This window comes from Syzygium oleosum, unplaced genomic scaffold (genome assembly GCF_021117445.2).
Source record: "Syzygium oleosum isolate NSW1041296 unplaced genomic scaffold, Sole_v2.1 Sole_v2.11, whole genome shotgun sequence".
Taxonomy (NCBI): domain Eukaryota; kingdom Viridiplantae; phylum Streptophyta; class Magnoliopsida; order Myrtales; family Myrtaceae; genus Syzygium; species Syzygium oleosum.
The window spans coordinates 7,790,442-7,806,330 of NW_026607495.1; the positions used below are offsets into that span (position 1 = coordinate 7,790,442).

The window sequence follows — 15,889 nt, forward strand, 5'->3', positions numbered from 1 at the left end:
GAAAATGTTTTCTAAAAAGCTAATTTCCAAGAAAATCATAGTATTTTTCAGTGTTCGGCTAAAACTTGAAAATGAACTGGAAAATATTTTTCGCCGTTCGGTATCCGATTTGATTTTCTAGGGAAAATTACCAAAAACTTCTAAATTTTTAATTTTTAAATTAATTTTCTTTTTATTTTCTTTCTTTTTTTTCCTTCTTCCTTGGCCGGTCGCTAGTGACTGGCCACAAGCCCTCAAGCCTCGTCGGCCTATGGCCATGCTCGAGCTCGCCTGTGGCCAGTCATTGATCGCCACCGTGGCAGGCAACTGGCCGAGTAAGAAGCAAAAAAAAAAGAAAGAAAACGAAAATGAAGAATTCAAAAATAATTAAAAAAAGAAAAAATAAACAAAAATTGTGTTATATGAAAGAAATTGAGGTGAAAGAAGATATGGAAAATGTTTTCTGCTTTCTAAAAAGAGGAAAACATTTTCCTCACTTTTGAAAGTGTTTTTCCATTGGTGAAAAATGTTTTCCATTACTAGTTTATTTTTCATAAAACGAACATCAGAAAATCAGGTGAGCTCAACCTCACCACAGGCCAGCGAGACTCGACCTCATCGGCCTATAGCCATGCTTGAGCTTGCATGTGGCCAGTCGCCGCCATGGCCGACGACCGGCCGAGGAAGAAGCAAAAAAAAAAAAGGAAAAAGAATAAATGCAAAATAAGTAAAAGATTGATTTTTAAAAAAATAAAAGAAAATTGTGTTATTTGAAAGAAAATGAGGTGAAAGAAGATATGGAAAATGTTTTCCGCTTTTAAAAAGAGGAAAACATTTTTTGCACTTTTGAAGGTGTTTTTTCCATTGGTGAAAAATGTTTTCCATGATTAATTTATTTTCCATGAAACGAACGCCAGAAAATCCGGAAAACATTTTCTGGAAGTTGTTTTCCATGAAACGAATAAAGCCTTAATTGCTTTCTTTTTCTCAAAACATCTTACTAGTTCTATTAATATACTCATCAAATTGTAAAAATTTCATTTTATAATATTATTATTTATATGTATTTTTCCTGATATTTACATTTTTAGTTGATTCTTTTCTTCATTTTCTTTATTTTTTGCATTTTTTTATAGAAATCAGGGTAAAAGAGAGATTTTTGTTTTAAAAGTGAGATGATAATATGCTTTTACCACTTCAAAATCATGTGTACCGCCCATGCTAAAGGAGAATATAATGAAAGATTAACGGATGCAACAAAATGAAAGTTCAAGAGGCAATAAGCATAGTTGAAAGTTTAGACACAAACGTGTACTACCCCAAAGTTTGAGATAATTTTGTGTAATGTCCCCCCTTCTTATTTTTTTGGTGTTTTTATCTTCTTCTTCTTCTTTTGGCTTTTTTCGTTTTTCTATTATCTAATTTTTTTTGGGTTGACTTGGTGCCTCATCAACGCCTCATATGTTCAAAAATATGTAAAAACGCAACTTCGGACATATTGCATAAGCAAAGTTAACTGACATCTCGCTAGAAGGACTTGATTACATCAAATCCAAAACGTACAGGACTTGATCGCATTTTTTCAAATTTTTAGGATTTGATTGCACATTGAAAAAATAGGTACACTATATTTGGTAGAGGAGATTATGAGGGAGGAGGAAAAACTTTCAAAAGTGATGTCTTATTTGGAAATAGGAGGGATTGGGAGTGTGAGTATGATTGATTCATATAATTTTTTTAAGTCCCTCCAATCCATCAAAATATGAAAGGAATTGTAATGATTGTGTTGTTAAAAATATGTAAATATATTTTATTAATTGTTATTTCTATACGTAAATACATAAAAAGGATATTCGAAGTCCTAATACATTCCTTTCCCTTCATTTCTCTGGCTAACATCGAAAAACACTATAACACCAATCCTCCATTTTCCTTTCATTTTATTTGATTTTCTTAGTTTCCTTTCTAATCACCTCTATTAACACAGCATTAGAGAGAACCTTGTGCTGTCGAATTTGTGGAGACAACGGGTGGGATGTGTCGATTGAAACGTGAAAATTACCACTTCTTCTAATTTGCATGACTGAGTGAAACACACTCACCTAACAATCTCTCTCATTTTCCTCAGCTGTTAAGACAATTAGGTGTCTCTTTTGGTCAATCAATGTTGATGAGAGTCATGAGACCTTGGATGACCCGGAGCAGTCGCTCCATGCTTGCTGTATCATCGGAGACTGAAGCTCAACCAGGACAAGCGGTTTGAATCCGGGATTCAGCAGTGGTTTTCATCCCAGCCGGGCAAGGAAAGTTTCGCCCAACCACTGTTTCCATGCAATATTTGAGCTGTGTCATGACCAAAAGTCGCTCAGATTTGGATGAGTGTTAGAACTTACCCACAAAAAATTCGTATCCCCCGGTGGGCACCGCCGTTTCCGTTGTCTGAGGAGCCAATGATGGCCGCCGGAGCTTTGCCCTTGTCGGTTTGGTGGAAGTTGCGGTTGGTCTACGGTGGCTAAACCTGAGAGAGAGCAAGAAAGGTATTTTTTTTTATTGGAACTTTGAACTAGACTGTGACGGTCAATACAAGTCATGAGCTAAAGGAAAATCTTGCAGTACTTAATTAAGGGAAGAGTACGACATAGGAATTTTGTATAAAATTCCATAGAATTTGGTATATATTTGATAAAAATTGCATCAAGTCGTAGCAACGAGCGCATGTGTGTATATATAAATTGACCGTGGCATACTATTGGTTTCTTTGCAAACATCTAGATTTTGATGCGCTTAAACTTACACAATACGCCTGATTAATAGTTGTCACTTTTTTATTTTGGTCGAAATATAGTTGTCATTTATGCAAGCATGCTTTTATGCAGGACGTGAAGGGAATATTGCATGTGGGATTTCGCGAGTTGGTTGGTTTGGCGTTCGGCTTATCTCACAAGGGTAGTCAATCGGAGGAAAAGGTTCAATGTCATGCTCAACTGGGCGACCACTCTGGTATTTGGAAGAGACAACTCGAGAATAGGTTGACACTGGTAGAGATACATACGCTAATTGCTTAACACTAGTCTTGAAAGTTTCTCAATTCTATGATACATTATGCTTCTTTGGGTGGAAAGGTTCAGTCATTTGTCACGCAAGTATTCAGCATGGCTAGTAAAATAACAATGGTTATGCACCAGCTCATTTTTTTTTTTCATGTAACTTTGGTTTTATTAGTTTTAGAATGCCGTTTAACAGGCCAATCCGGTCCTCAATTCCATGGAACTCGGTAGTGGCTAGCCCTAGGGCGGAGTAAGTTCTGGATTCTTGGGCGGAACGGGATCACCGGTTTGTCCTCTCGCCTAGTGACCATCGCTATAGTGCGGATAACTATTTGTCCACTTGGTCAAGATTGAATCTGGCCACGGGGAAAGTATCAACAACTCGAAAGATTTATTGAAAACAGAGTTTATATATGTAATGAAATCGACATGGAAGATACAGCTTCTATATACTTCATGCTACTTGGGATGATAGTATTGCAACACAGCATACACTGTTTGAATCATGCCTATAAGAGTCACTAAAACAGCTAGGCCCGAAAGAGCCGACCATGGGTTGTCATGAAAAGCATTTCGGAGTTGTGCACAGCAAAGATAAGCCCATTCATACTTAAGAGACTTGTTTAAAATTACACAGTGCGATGCTAGGTAGCACCCATTACTGTCGAAAGCAGCGCCCTTGCAAACGTCACCAAAGAAGTGTGAAACTTCCTCGTTGCTCATGCCATGATTCGAGATGACTTTACGGTCACGCAAAAGTTGTACATCATCGGCAGTGTGAATGAGGCATCCCATGAACGCGGCATAGGCGGTTACGTGCCCATCTTCTTGGCCACGACACTGTTCAAAAGCAATCATATTGGAGAGGATCCACTTGAGATCACCATCTATTGTTATTTTTGGAATTTCAATGGTTCTGTGTTTGCTATCAAACTTGATCTCAAGGATGGTGCTTGCTTCCCTCTGCTTGAATCCAATTCCCACTCGACGGAGCTCGCAAGCAGATTTGATCAAAAAATCAGACTCAGACGTGCTCGTGTCTACTAGATAAATGTCTTTTTGATCCGAAGGTATAAAGCACAGACGAAATGAATCAAGTAAATGCACTACTTTTTGATTGCTCCGTCTTTCCTGGACTTTGCCAAATACTTCTGGGATCAAGTTGAAGAACTGGAAGACGAGACTGGCCAACGAGAAGTTTCCTTTTGGAACATCCGTCATTTCAAACAAATCCTCAAGAACAAAGTACGGGACCTGGTTCTCAAGCCGAAGAAGGTCCCGCATAACAGACTCTAACACGTATGAATTTCTTAATGGGGGATTAGTCCGTAAGCCCCCTGCCATTTGACGGAGGTACTGAATGATGAAGCATCCATCGAGAACCATCATTTTCACAAGATCAGATCCGCTGAAATTGTCGGTGCTCTCGAAGTAGCACTGCCGGATCATTTTCTCTTTTGGCGCCACTACATCGATGAGGTCTTTGAGGCTGACACTGTGCGGTTGAGTTTGGTCCAGCATGGTCCGGAGGCATCCCCATTTGTGCTGCTCAAGCATCTGCAACTGCGGTTCTCCATGGTGGTATGGGCCAATAGAGACTACTTGAGGCCGGCATGCCTCGGCATATCCTCCGGCAAATCCCTGAGGAATTCTGAAGATGCAACAGCTGCTTTCGCCTGTTGATTCATTCAACCATTTCGGTGCTGCCTCAATAGCTTCTGACATGGAAGCTAATGACAGCAGCTTCACGAGCTCGATCTCATGTTCTTCAGCGGTTGCTTGACGACCTCCTCGATTGTTGTCCATGGGCGAGCTAAATTGTCAAATCTATGTGAATTTCTTGTTGGAAACTCAATAGATTGAGAGAGAATTGAAAGGATATCGGAAGTGTAGTGTAACCATGAAAAATGTCAGGGACATGTAGAGATTTTAAAAGGTCTTATAACAAGCTGTTGCGGCATGTCCTGGTGACGGTCACATGTTACATGGTCTCGCTTATTTCTGAGATTTTTAATTGAAAATCAAACAGGGCTTGTCTTACATGCGGCAAAGTCGTCGAGGGCTCATAAAACCATCGGATGGCTGACGATGACCGTCAACCGTCAGCCGCTGATTGACAATCATCGTCAGCCGTTAGATCGAAATGGACTTTGTCTACCGGCTCTTTTTTAGTCTTCTTTTGCTCCTTAATAAATTATCGTCGCCACAATAATTGGATAACCCGTTCCTAACCAATGTAAAAAAATGACTAGTGTTAATTGTATATTAATACCGTTTTGAAAAGTTTGTATATCAAAGACAAAATGTAAGTAGGTGAATTAGTACAAAAAGAAAGACAGAAAACATCGAAATTTGATGAATCTGAACATCAATCTCTGCATTCCCAGTTATATAAGGAGGTGCCTAAGAAACAACACATTTTTTGAGGAACTCCAGCCGGCGCGAGAAGGGCGCCCGAAAGACAAAATGTAAAGTAGCTGAAGTCACTGATTTAATTAAAAAAGAGAGCAAAAAACCGAAAATTCATTATGAATTTAATTAATTTTGTAATTTAAACTGTGGATATCTTCAAGTGTTTTTATTTTCATGTATACACATAAACACATTCTTGACAAAATCGGATCTAACTAACAAATTGATGGATGCAATGCTACTACTACGGATTGGCTCCAGATCAGCTTAAGGTGATGTTGCATCTGTACAATCTACTTCAGAGCGACAGCAAAATAAATTGCACTTGCATTTTAGGAATTAATGAATTTTTCCAGCAATTTAAGAAAAGAAACAATTAAATTCCTTATGTAAATTGAATAGACTTGCCTTTATTCGCTTCTGCAGATTCTTGAAAACTTTTTAGTACTGCATATATGGATACATACATATTATATCCTACGACATTTTTGAGGAGTAGCACTCCTTAAAATCACTCTTTTTTTTTTTACATATTTCCTAATATTTAGTTGAAATTGTTTGTCTTACTCTTTTAAAACTAACACACTTTAAAGAAATCCTTTTGCTGTATATTGAAAATACTCTGATGTCGCTTCTAATTCCTAGATTGTCTAAATTTTCTGACTTGAAGATTCTTAATAACTATTGACTGCGAACGCAATTGCTATGGTGTAGTCTGGTTTATGGATCGTTTTATTTTCTTAACCATGTATCCCGAGTTCCAGTTACACTCTTATATAGACAAAAAAGAAATCCAAGATTGAATAATCACTGACCGAGTTGATGACAGCTCTAAGATGAATGTGAATTTGCAAAAGTTAAAGTTTGTAAAATGGTCTTTTCATCTAATAGTATCTGAATGAAGTATTATTTTTTTTTAAGAGAGGTCATCCAAGCTCAATCTCGGTATACCAAGCACAATTCTTGTATAATACAATTTTCCGCTTAGGAACCACAAAGATCTCAGCAAACATGAATGCATCATTAATAAATTTATAGTAATGAAGTGGGTTTGACTTGATAAATGAATCTGAACATCCATTCGGGCATTACCAAGTTTAACGACGTTCCGAGATACACAACTTTTAAGGAACTATGATCGGATCGAGGGCAAGAAGCCCCACAAAAGACAAAAAGTAAACAGGTGAAGTCAATGATTGGTTCCGACAAAAAAAGAAGTAAATAATTGGTAAGGTGCAGGCTGGTCAAGTTGGAATCATTAAATGATTTGTACACCCAGCACCTGACCAATCTTAGCCGCCAGATTGGAATAAACCTCCTCCAATCCCCTCCCCGGAGGCAAACCGTGAATTTGTACCCCGAATGCACAGTGAAAAAATTCATAACAATGTTCCGGAACTCGGTTACTTTACCTCCCCAACCCCTATGGAATATTTTGTATTCTGAAGCTCCCTATGTCTTCTTCTAGTAGAACTCGTTTTATGAATGAATGAAAGTACATTTTTCGACCAAAAAGGGAATCAATGATTTAGGACAAAAAGAAAGATAAAAAAATCAAAATTGCATAAAATAAGTGAATCTGAACATCGGTCTTTGCGTAGCCCAGTTGTCGAAGGAGTTGCCAAAGATAAAGACATTTTTTAAGGAAGTACACATTGAGCGAGGAAAAGTAGCCACAGAAAAGACAAAATGTAAGTGGGTGAAGTCGATGATTTAATACAAAAAGAAAGTGAAGAATCGAAGTTTCAATTAAAATGTGGATATAAAGTAATTACATATCTTCAAGTGGTTTCAATACTATAAAAAATAGGATCTAACTAATTAATTGATGTACGCATTGCAACTACTACAGATTGGCTCCAAAATACACTTAAAAGACTCGAACATGATGAGGACACTCTTCCATATTTGGGGTGATGGAAATTTGAATTTGTACCATCCACTTTTAAGTGAAAGTACATATTAAATTGCACTTGCGCTTTTGGAATTAATGAATTTTTCAACCAATGTAAGAAAAGAAAAAAAAATAGTTTCTTATTTCTTATGTAAATTGAGTTGACTTGCCTATATTCGCTTTATATGTCACACTAGTATAAGTTTGAAGTTTTTTCACAACACAAAAAAAAAGTTGGGAGTATTTGTGTCACAATATGAGTATTTTGAATTTTTTGTGGTATTTACTCTAAATAAAATTCCAGATTTTGACCAAAAAAAACGTAGCCACACAAAAGACAAAATGTAAGTGGGTGAAGTCGATGATTTAGTACAAAAAGAGAGAGAAAAATCGAAATTTCAATTAAAATGTGGACATAAAGTATTTACATATCTTCAAGTGGTTTCAATATTATTTATACATTTTTGATGATTTTGTACAAAAAGAAAGAGAAAAATCGAAATTCCATTCGCTTTTGTAGATTGTTGAAAACGTTTTAGTGCTGCAAAATTAACCAATCACTGTTAAATTTCAAAGAAAGTTAGTCAAAAAAGAAAAACTTGCTGGGCAACTTGTTGGCCCAGTCTGTCCTTTATAAGTTACTAACGAAATGATAATATTATCATCATTAACTATTTTCCTATTTTACTAATAGGTCCGGTTAGTTGGCTGTAAGTTACCAATCAAACTATCAACTACTACCACTTTCTAGCTTCTTTAGATTTTACAAGATCTACAGCTTTCAAATAACAAAATCGAAGATCGACAATTTTCCGATTTTACGGGACCGGGACCGGGACCATAGAATTGCCACCCAATTTCTCCGGGCAAATACGATTCGAAAATGAATCTTGGTATTAATGCATTCAACTTCCAAATCTCGAAGAAATCCGCATATTCATGACCGTTTGTGGGTGGTTATTGATTAATGAATCACTTTCAGAGAACTAATGGCCAAGGTCCTGTACAGCCTGGAGTATCGAGCACGGGTCCCATATGCCGTCGGGGCGCAAGTGAGTGAGCTTAGAGGCTCGGGTATCCGGGAGAAGAGCTGTTCCATCTCCTCCAAGCTCATATTTTCCAGAACGGATGGCCTGGGAACCACCTGCACGATTTCGCCGCCTTTGGGTTCCTGAACCCGGGCGTCTGCTTTGACAACCAATTCCGAGTTAGAATCGGCTCCACATTTGATGATCAATGGAGTTGGCGGGCACTTTCAATTTGGATGCAAGGTCAATGCAGGAAAATGAAAAGCGAGACAAATGAATATATATATATATATATCTGTAATTTTTTTATTGCATACTCTAATAGAGGTAGAAAATATATGGGTGGTTTCTTTGTGATTTAGCAAACACACAAAAGCCACTTTTCAGAAGTTACATGTTTCATTTTTTTTTTGGTGACAAGTAATTTTTAAACCTTATCCTTTTTGCATCGACTTTCTATTCAAAGAGTAATCTCTCTCTAAATGTGTTGATCTCCACTCTACAACTTCTCAGGGAAAAAATTTGAACTTTATTTCCTCGTTCTACTTTGGACTAGATGTGGCATTAATCCTTCCATTTGAACTTGGAAGTGGTCATTCACTATCCCTTTTTTTCTCACTGCATAAAGGCTCAGTTTTCTATTCAAAGAATTATCTAATAAATATATTTTTAATGTTTCTCTCTAAATGTGTTGATCTTTACTCTTCAACTTCTCAGGGAAAAATCTTGAACTTTATTTCCTCGTTCTACTTTGTACTAGATGCGCCATTAATCCTTCCATTTGAACTTGGAAGTGGTCAGTCATTTCCAGTTTTCTCATTGCATAAAGGCTCAGTTTTCTTCTTACCTTGGAAACAAGATGAATGCGAATTTCTGAAACAGGTCACGGAAAGGGAAGAGAAATTCTTAGTGGAGCTGTTTCGTAGGATAGGGAAGCAAGATGGAGGGAAAGCATTTTGCTCGAAAGACATGCCTCTAGGAGACCCATTCGTGTACAGAAATTTGGGAAGCATGGGTTTCCGTAGGGCATTTCAAGGCGCTTGTCGATTTACTCCGGCCTAAGGTACATAACGTCGATTTCCTAATAGCTAGATTTTGATCCTCGCGTACTCTTATGATTCGCCGAATTAATAATTGTCACTTAGGCAATCATTTTTTTTTTGTGTAGGACGCGAAGGCATATCGCACACGGGATTCGTGAGTTGGCTGGTTTGGGGTTTAGCTTACTCACGAGGGTAGTCAGTTGGAGAAACCGGTTCTACGTCTCGGTGAACTGGGCGATGACTCTTGGTATGTGGAAGAGACAACTCGAGAATAGATTGACAATGATGGAGATACATATATTAGCTACTTCACACTAGCCTTGAAGTTTTCTCATATCTATTATACCTAGTGCTCTTTGTGGGCGGAAAAGTTCATGTATTTGTCACACAAGTATTTAGCATGGCTAGTAAAATGAAGACGATGTTGCACCAGTTCACTTCTTCTTTTTTGTCGTGTAACTTTGGTTTTAATAGTTCTAGAGCGCGGTTTAATCAATTAAATTTCATAAATTGAAGATTTCGGGAAAAAAATTGCACGATTTTGAACCGGCCGGTGCTAGTGGCTAGGCCTAGGGCTGGGTGGGATCCAGATTTCCGGTGGAATTGGATCGGCGGTTCCTGCTTTCCCTAGTGATCGCCACTTTAAAGATGATAATTATTCGACCTCTTATTCAAGATTGACGCTGCGACGAGGAAAGTATCAACAACTCAAAAGATTTACTGAAAATAGAGTCAATATTTGTATTGAAATCAATATGGAAAAAGCAACTTCTAGATGATACCTGCTACTTGAGATAATAGTATTACAACAGAGCGTACACTGTTTGAACCATGCGTGTATACATCACGAAAAGAGCTATCAACGAAATAAGTAGCTTTGGGAGGGAAAAATACACTTTAAGGTGAGTAATCTCCAAATACGATACGGGGAATATATACTGGTCCAGTCCTCCGATGCTAGATAGGTTCCTCGGATATCGCAAGAAGCATCCTTGCAGACATCACGGAAGAAGCGTGCAACATCCTCCTTGGTAACGCGATAATTCCGAATGACTCCACGGTCACACAAAAGTTTTGCATCGTCTTCTGTTTGAATGAGGCGTCCCATGAACATGACATAGGCAGTTACATCCTTGTCGCAGTGGTGTTGACACTGTTCAAAAGCAACCATATTGAGGAGGATGTAATTGAGAGTATCATTGATTGTTAGTTTCGGAATTTCAATGATTTGGCTTTGAACATTAAATTTGATCTCCATGAAGGTGTTGGCATTCCTCTGCCTGAATCTAATTCCCATTCGATGGAGCTTGGAAGCAGATCTGATCCATTCAATACAGTCAGAAGCAGATCCGATCGATTCATGAGGCAAGCTCTCGCTTTGTTGACCCTTAGGAATTAAGCTCAGACGAACTAAATCGAGTAAATGCACTCCTTGTAGATGGCGATGCATTTCCGCAATATGGGGAGATCTTTCCAGGAGGCAGTCGAAGAAACTGAGGACAAGAGGGGCCAAGGCTTCTTTTGTATTCGTTGTTTCAAACAAATCCTCGAGAACAAAGTACGGAACCTGATTCTCAAGTCTTAGAAGGTCCAGCACAAGAGAAGCGAACATGTATGAATTTGCTAATAGGGGATCGTTGGGATCAAGCAGCACGACCCCTTTTTTTTGCAGCAAGAGCACAATGATGAAGCATCCATCAAGTACCATCATTTTCACGAGATCACGTCCGCAGAAATTGTCGATGCTCTCCGAGTAGCACTGCCGGATCATTTCTTCTTTGGGCGTCACCACATCGATGAGGTCTTTGAGGCCGATACCATGCTGTTGAGTTTGGTCCAACATAGCTCGGAGGTATCTCCACTTGTGCTCCTGAAGCATCTGCAACTGCGGTTCTCCATGGTGGTAAGGGCCAATAGAGACGATGCGAGGCCGGCACGCCTCAGCAATTCGTCCGGCAAGTCCCTGAGGGACTCTGAAGATGCAACAGCTGCTTTCGCCTGCAGATTCTTTCAACAATTTCGGCACTACCTTCATATCTTCTGACATGGAAGACAATAACTGCAGCTTCATGAGCTCAATCCTATGTTCGTCGGCAGTTGCATGATGAACTTCTTGGCTGATTTCCATGCTGAGTTAAATTGTAAAATCTATGTGAATTTCTCTTGCTAGAGTTTCAATAGTTAGGGAGAAATTCGAAAGGATATCAGAAGTGTAGTGTATCCAGGAAAAATATGAGGGACGTGTAGAGATTTTAAAAGGTCTTTGAACAAGCTGTAGCGGCAAGTGCTGGGGACGGTCACATGTGACAAAGTCTAGTTTATTTCTGTCTTTGTTAATTGAAAACAAAAGAGGGCTGGTTTTACTTGTGGCAAAGGTATCGGGTGGCTGATGCTTTTTCTCCTAAATAAATCATCGCGACAACAATTAAGACACAGATTCTCATAGAAATTTCAAAAAAAAAAAAGAAAGACACACGAAAAGACCAACTGTCAGTAGGTGAAGTCAATCGGTAGGTGAAGTCAATGATTTAGTACAAAAAGAAAAAGAAAAGCATCGCAAATCGTTGCGAATCTACTGACTTTTGTGAATTAAAACGTGGATATCGCCAAGTGCATACATTTTTAAATATACACAGATCCACATTCTGGACAAGATAGGATCAAACTAATTAATTGAGGTATGCATTGCTACTACTACGGATTGGCTCCAAATCAATCTTTAAAATTCGAGCATGATGACAAAATTGGGAAGTGGTATACATAATACATTTTCTAATTTGTTTTGATGTCGTCGTGGTTTGTATGTGCCGGTCGTGGTCCGTGTTTTGAAGATGGACGCAAATGAATGAGCCAAGCCCACCGCACTTGCCACCATCACATGGCCTCGCCCGGGATCGGACGGCTTGAAATCCTTCGCAACAAACCTCCGCAGTTGATCTTGCCACTCCTTGAAACCGCAGTCTCTCTCTCCTTCTTCTTCTTGGTGCTTAATTAATACTCTAAAGAACGAAACTAAAAGCTTTCGAATAGACAAGCCTGATGGAAAGTTTGAGAAGCGAGAGTGGTATATTAAAAGCAATAAGGCTACACTTGTTGTTAACTTGTTATATTGCGAACAACTTTTCTTAATTTGCCCCTCTATTTCATTATAATTGAATCGAAGTGAGGTTCCTTGCGTTTGGACTACAATTTTTTGACATTTTTTACCTCATTGCCATCTATTCTTATCTTAACCAAGTGAATCATCAATAAGCATGCGGCCCTGCTAGTAAAGGAATTAAGGGGTGGGGACACTAGTATCATAGATGCGGGGTTTGACTTTCGCGCTCTGCAAAAGATAAAATAAAAGTCAGAGAGTGAGATGAGAATAAAAAATAGGACAGAAAAAAACAAACCTAAGTAAATCAAAATGCTTAGATAACTCACTATGTAAATGCGATGTATTGTTTTAATTAATATATTAAGTTCACGTTTCTCACTGATAATTAATGCTACATTTAGATGAGTAACTTTCCCCTCGGGTTGCTCTACAATCATGCAATACCTCGTAAAGATTAGCCTGTAACTTTCTAGTAAATTTCTTTCTTTTGACATAATTAGCTTAATAATTGGTACATATAATATATGCTTGAATTAATTAGAGATTTTCTAGCATGATCGATTATATAAAAAATTCATTTTTACGTTGTATAAAGTTTAATCTGGAGCGTGATTATCATGTCATCATATATTCTACAAATTAGATAGAACAACATTGAATGAATGAAAATAATCAAAAGTAAAATTTCTTTTATGGTTTGTACTTTAAGGAGCAAAAATTTTATCCTGTGACGACAGCACTTTAAATCTGCTGAGTACAGCAAATTTTGGCACATAAATTAATCTGAATTCATTAGGTAAAGTATAAGGAAATGGTCCAGGAAACTCTTTATTTCTTTGTTGCTTTATTACTTTTATTTATTTATTTATTTTCTTTTGCACGTTTAAAAACTAGAGTTAATATCATAAAAAATCCCAAATTGATACCCATGATAAATTTACCTAAAATTAATTTTTTGACCACAAAAAATCCCAAACTGGTACACCTGTGACAAATTTATCCTCAGTTAGTTTTCACTAAATTTTACAATCAAATTGCTCAATTGGATAACACATGACAATTGACGGGTATATCAGTTTGGGGTTTCACCGTCCGTTTATCACATATGTATCAATTTGTGATTTTCCATGGTATTAATCCAATTTAACGAAATTAACGAAGTTTGTCATAAATGTACTAGTTTGGAAATTTTTGATTGTCAAAATATTAATTTAAGATAAATTTATTATAAATATATCAATTTAAGGTTTTTTTGTGATATTAACCCTAAAAACTATAAGCATGCTTATTTGTCAGGTGATGTGCGTTCAAGAACACGCGGGTTCTTGTTTCGAAAGTTTTTGACTGGCTGATAGAAGTCATGACAGATATGGGGTCTCCAAGGCGGTCCAAACTATGATGATTTCACCCACCAATTTTTTCTTAATTCTTTATTATTTAAATTCGGGTTTCACATTGAGGGAACTCGGAAAGAACTCTTTTGGTTGGCTTAAAGCAAACCAAATGTGAACACTGACTTTGTGATTTATTTTATTTATTTTTGTCAAGTCTAACGTAAGATTGAAACATATCGGGAAAATTACTAAAAAAGTTCTCAATTTATTGCACTCGTGTTAATTCAGTCTTAAACTTTTCAATTGTACCAATTAAGTTATAAATCTTTTCATGTCTTACCAATTGAGTATATTCGACTTATTTTGGCCAGAAAACTCTGACGTGGCCATCCAGTCAGCACCAATCGTCCTATATGGCGTATCGGCATTAACGTAGATATTTTTTAAAAAAAAATTATTTTTTTTATTTTTTAAAGAATTGTTTCCTTAATCTGTTTCTTTTCCTTTCTTTTCACTAGTGGCCGGTCTTCATCAATGGCTAGAGAGGGTTGGGCAAGGGACGACCTTGTCTGGGCAAGGGCTCGGGCGAGGGTCACCTTCCCCCCAGCCCTCGCCAGATCTCGATGAGTGTTCCCTCGCCCGCAACTGGCGAGGGTAGCCCTCGCCCAGCGCCAATGAAGGTCGCAACACCCTCGTGAAATGCCGAGTGAAGGTCATTGGCTCTCGCCTGTGGCTGGCACTTGGTAAAAACAAGTGAGGAAAAGGAAAAAAAAAAGAAAAAACCAAAAAGTAAAAATACAAAAAGTTTTGTGGTATAAGATTGAATTGGCATAAGTGCAATAGATTTATGACTTTTGTGGTATTTTTTCCAAACATGTCTTATGTCTTGCACAATCAAGTCAAATACAAGTGACATTTCATCAGTCGTCTTTATATGTCTTCATGATGTCTTATTCTGTCTTAAGTAGGTTTTATTATATGGCATTGACATTATCAAGTAGCCGATTTAATTATAACGAGTCCAATTAGGCAAATTCGTCGACTGATAACGAATAATACAGATTAATGTGCAATAGGGACGTTAAAAATTCTCGAACATTGAGATTATGCGAACGTGACCTACATTCTATAATGATAATGGTTGGAAAAGAATCAGAATCAATCTTCTTTTCACATGATCCATTTGACACTCCACTTAATTAAAGAATTTGAAGATCTCGAAGTTGTTGCGCTCTCTTTCTTTACTAAGTAAAGTAAAGGGCAGAATCATTCAATTGAATATTGTGAAGGAAAGGGACAGATTAATACAATTAGAAATTAGACATGCTCTGATGTAGAACAGTTAGCCTGTGATTATCTTGAACAATGTGATCGCCGTAATCACCGGAAATCTCGGCAGTTTTTCTGATTTTGGGGAAAACAACCATTCAGGCAGTTTCCTATATTATCATTTAGGCAGTTTCCTATATTACCAGTCAGGCAGTTTCCTATATTACCATTCAGGCAGTTTCCTATATTACCATTCAGGCAGTTTCCTATATTAGTTTATTAGATGTTATCTTTAATTATTCGGTTTCCATTAGTATTAGGAGTCATATCTCTATATATAAGATGTCCGTCTTGTAATCAAGATCACAGTATTATTGAATAAAAATTTTGAGTTCTTTGGAGTTGTTCCAAATTTACGCTTCTCTCTGCGTCATTTGGTATCAAAGCAGGTTTCTTCTGTGACGATGGTGAATAACATGAATGTCAATCTCCCCGCTGCTGAGGGCCGTGAGAACGAGCCTATTACGCGGGCTGAGTTCAATCAGTTCGTGGATCAAACCGATCGGAGGTTTCAAGAGATCCTTGATGCCATCCAGCGTTTGTCCACAAACCATGCGCCTGGCGTTCTTCCAGCCGAGCGAATTCCTGTCGTTCGTGATCCCGAAGATGCTATGGGGCGTGGAGGAATTCCCCGACATAGGCGTCAAGACTATGTCGAGGATACGGAAGACGAAGACGATGATTTCCAGGAGATGCAGATTCGTGGTGGTCGCCGATACAGGG

General features: G+C 37.9%; 1 protein-coding gene and 1 pseudogene across 1 annotated transcript; both read right to left on the bottom strand.

Annotated features, from left to right (window-relative positions):
- Nucleotides 1-3,457: 3,457 nt before the first annotated feature.
- Nucleotides 3,458-4,917, bottom strand: LOC115686722 (UPF0481 protein At3g47200-like). The gene has a single exon (XM_030612100.2). The coding sequence runs from the start codon at nucleotides 4,830-4,832 to the stop codon at nucleotides 3,486-3,488; it is 1,347 nt and encodes a 448-aa protein (XP_030467960.1). The 5' UTR covers nucleotides 4,833-4,917; the 3' UTR covers nucleotides 3,458-3,485.
- A 5,256-nt stretch (nucleotides 4,918-10,173) lies between these two features.
- Nucleotides 10,174-11,689, bottom strand: LOC115686724 (UPF0481 protein At3g47200-like; annotated as a pseudogene).
- Between the last annotated feature and the right edge of the window lie 4,200 nt (nucleotides 11,690-15,889).

Excerpts from the sequence above, each read along its gene's own strand:
- LOC115686722 (XM_030612100.2), bottom strand. The coding sequence starts at position 4,832 with ATGGACAACAATCGAGGAGGTCGTCAAGCAACCGCTGAAGAACATGAG.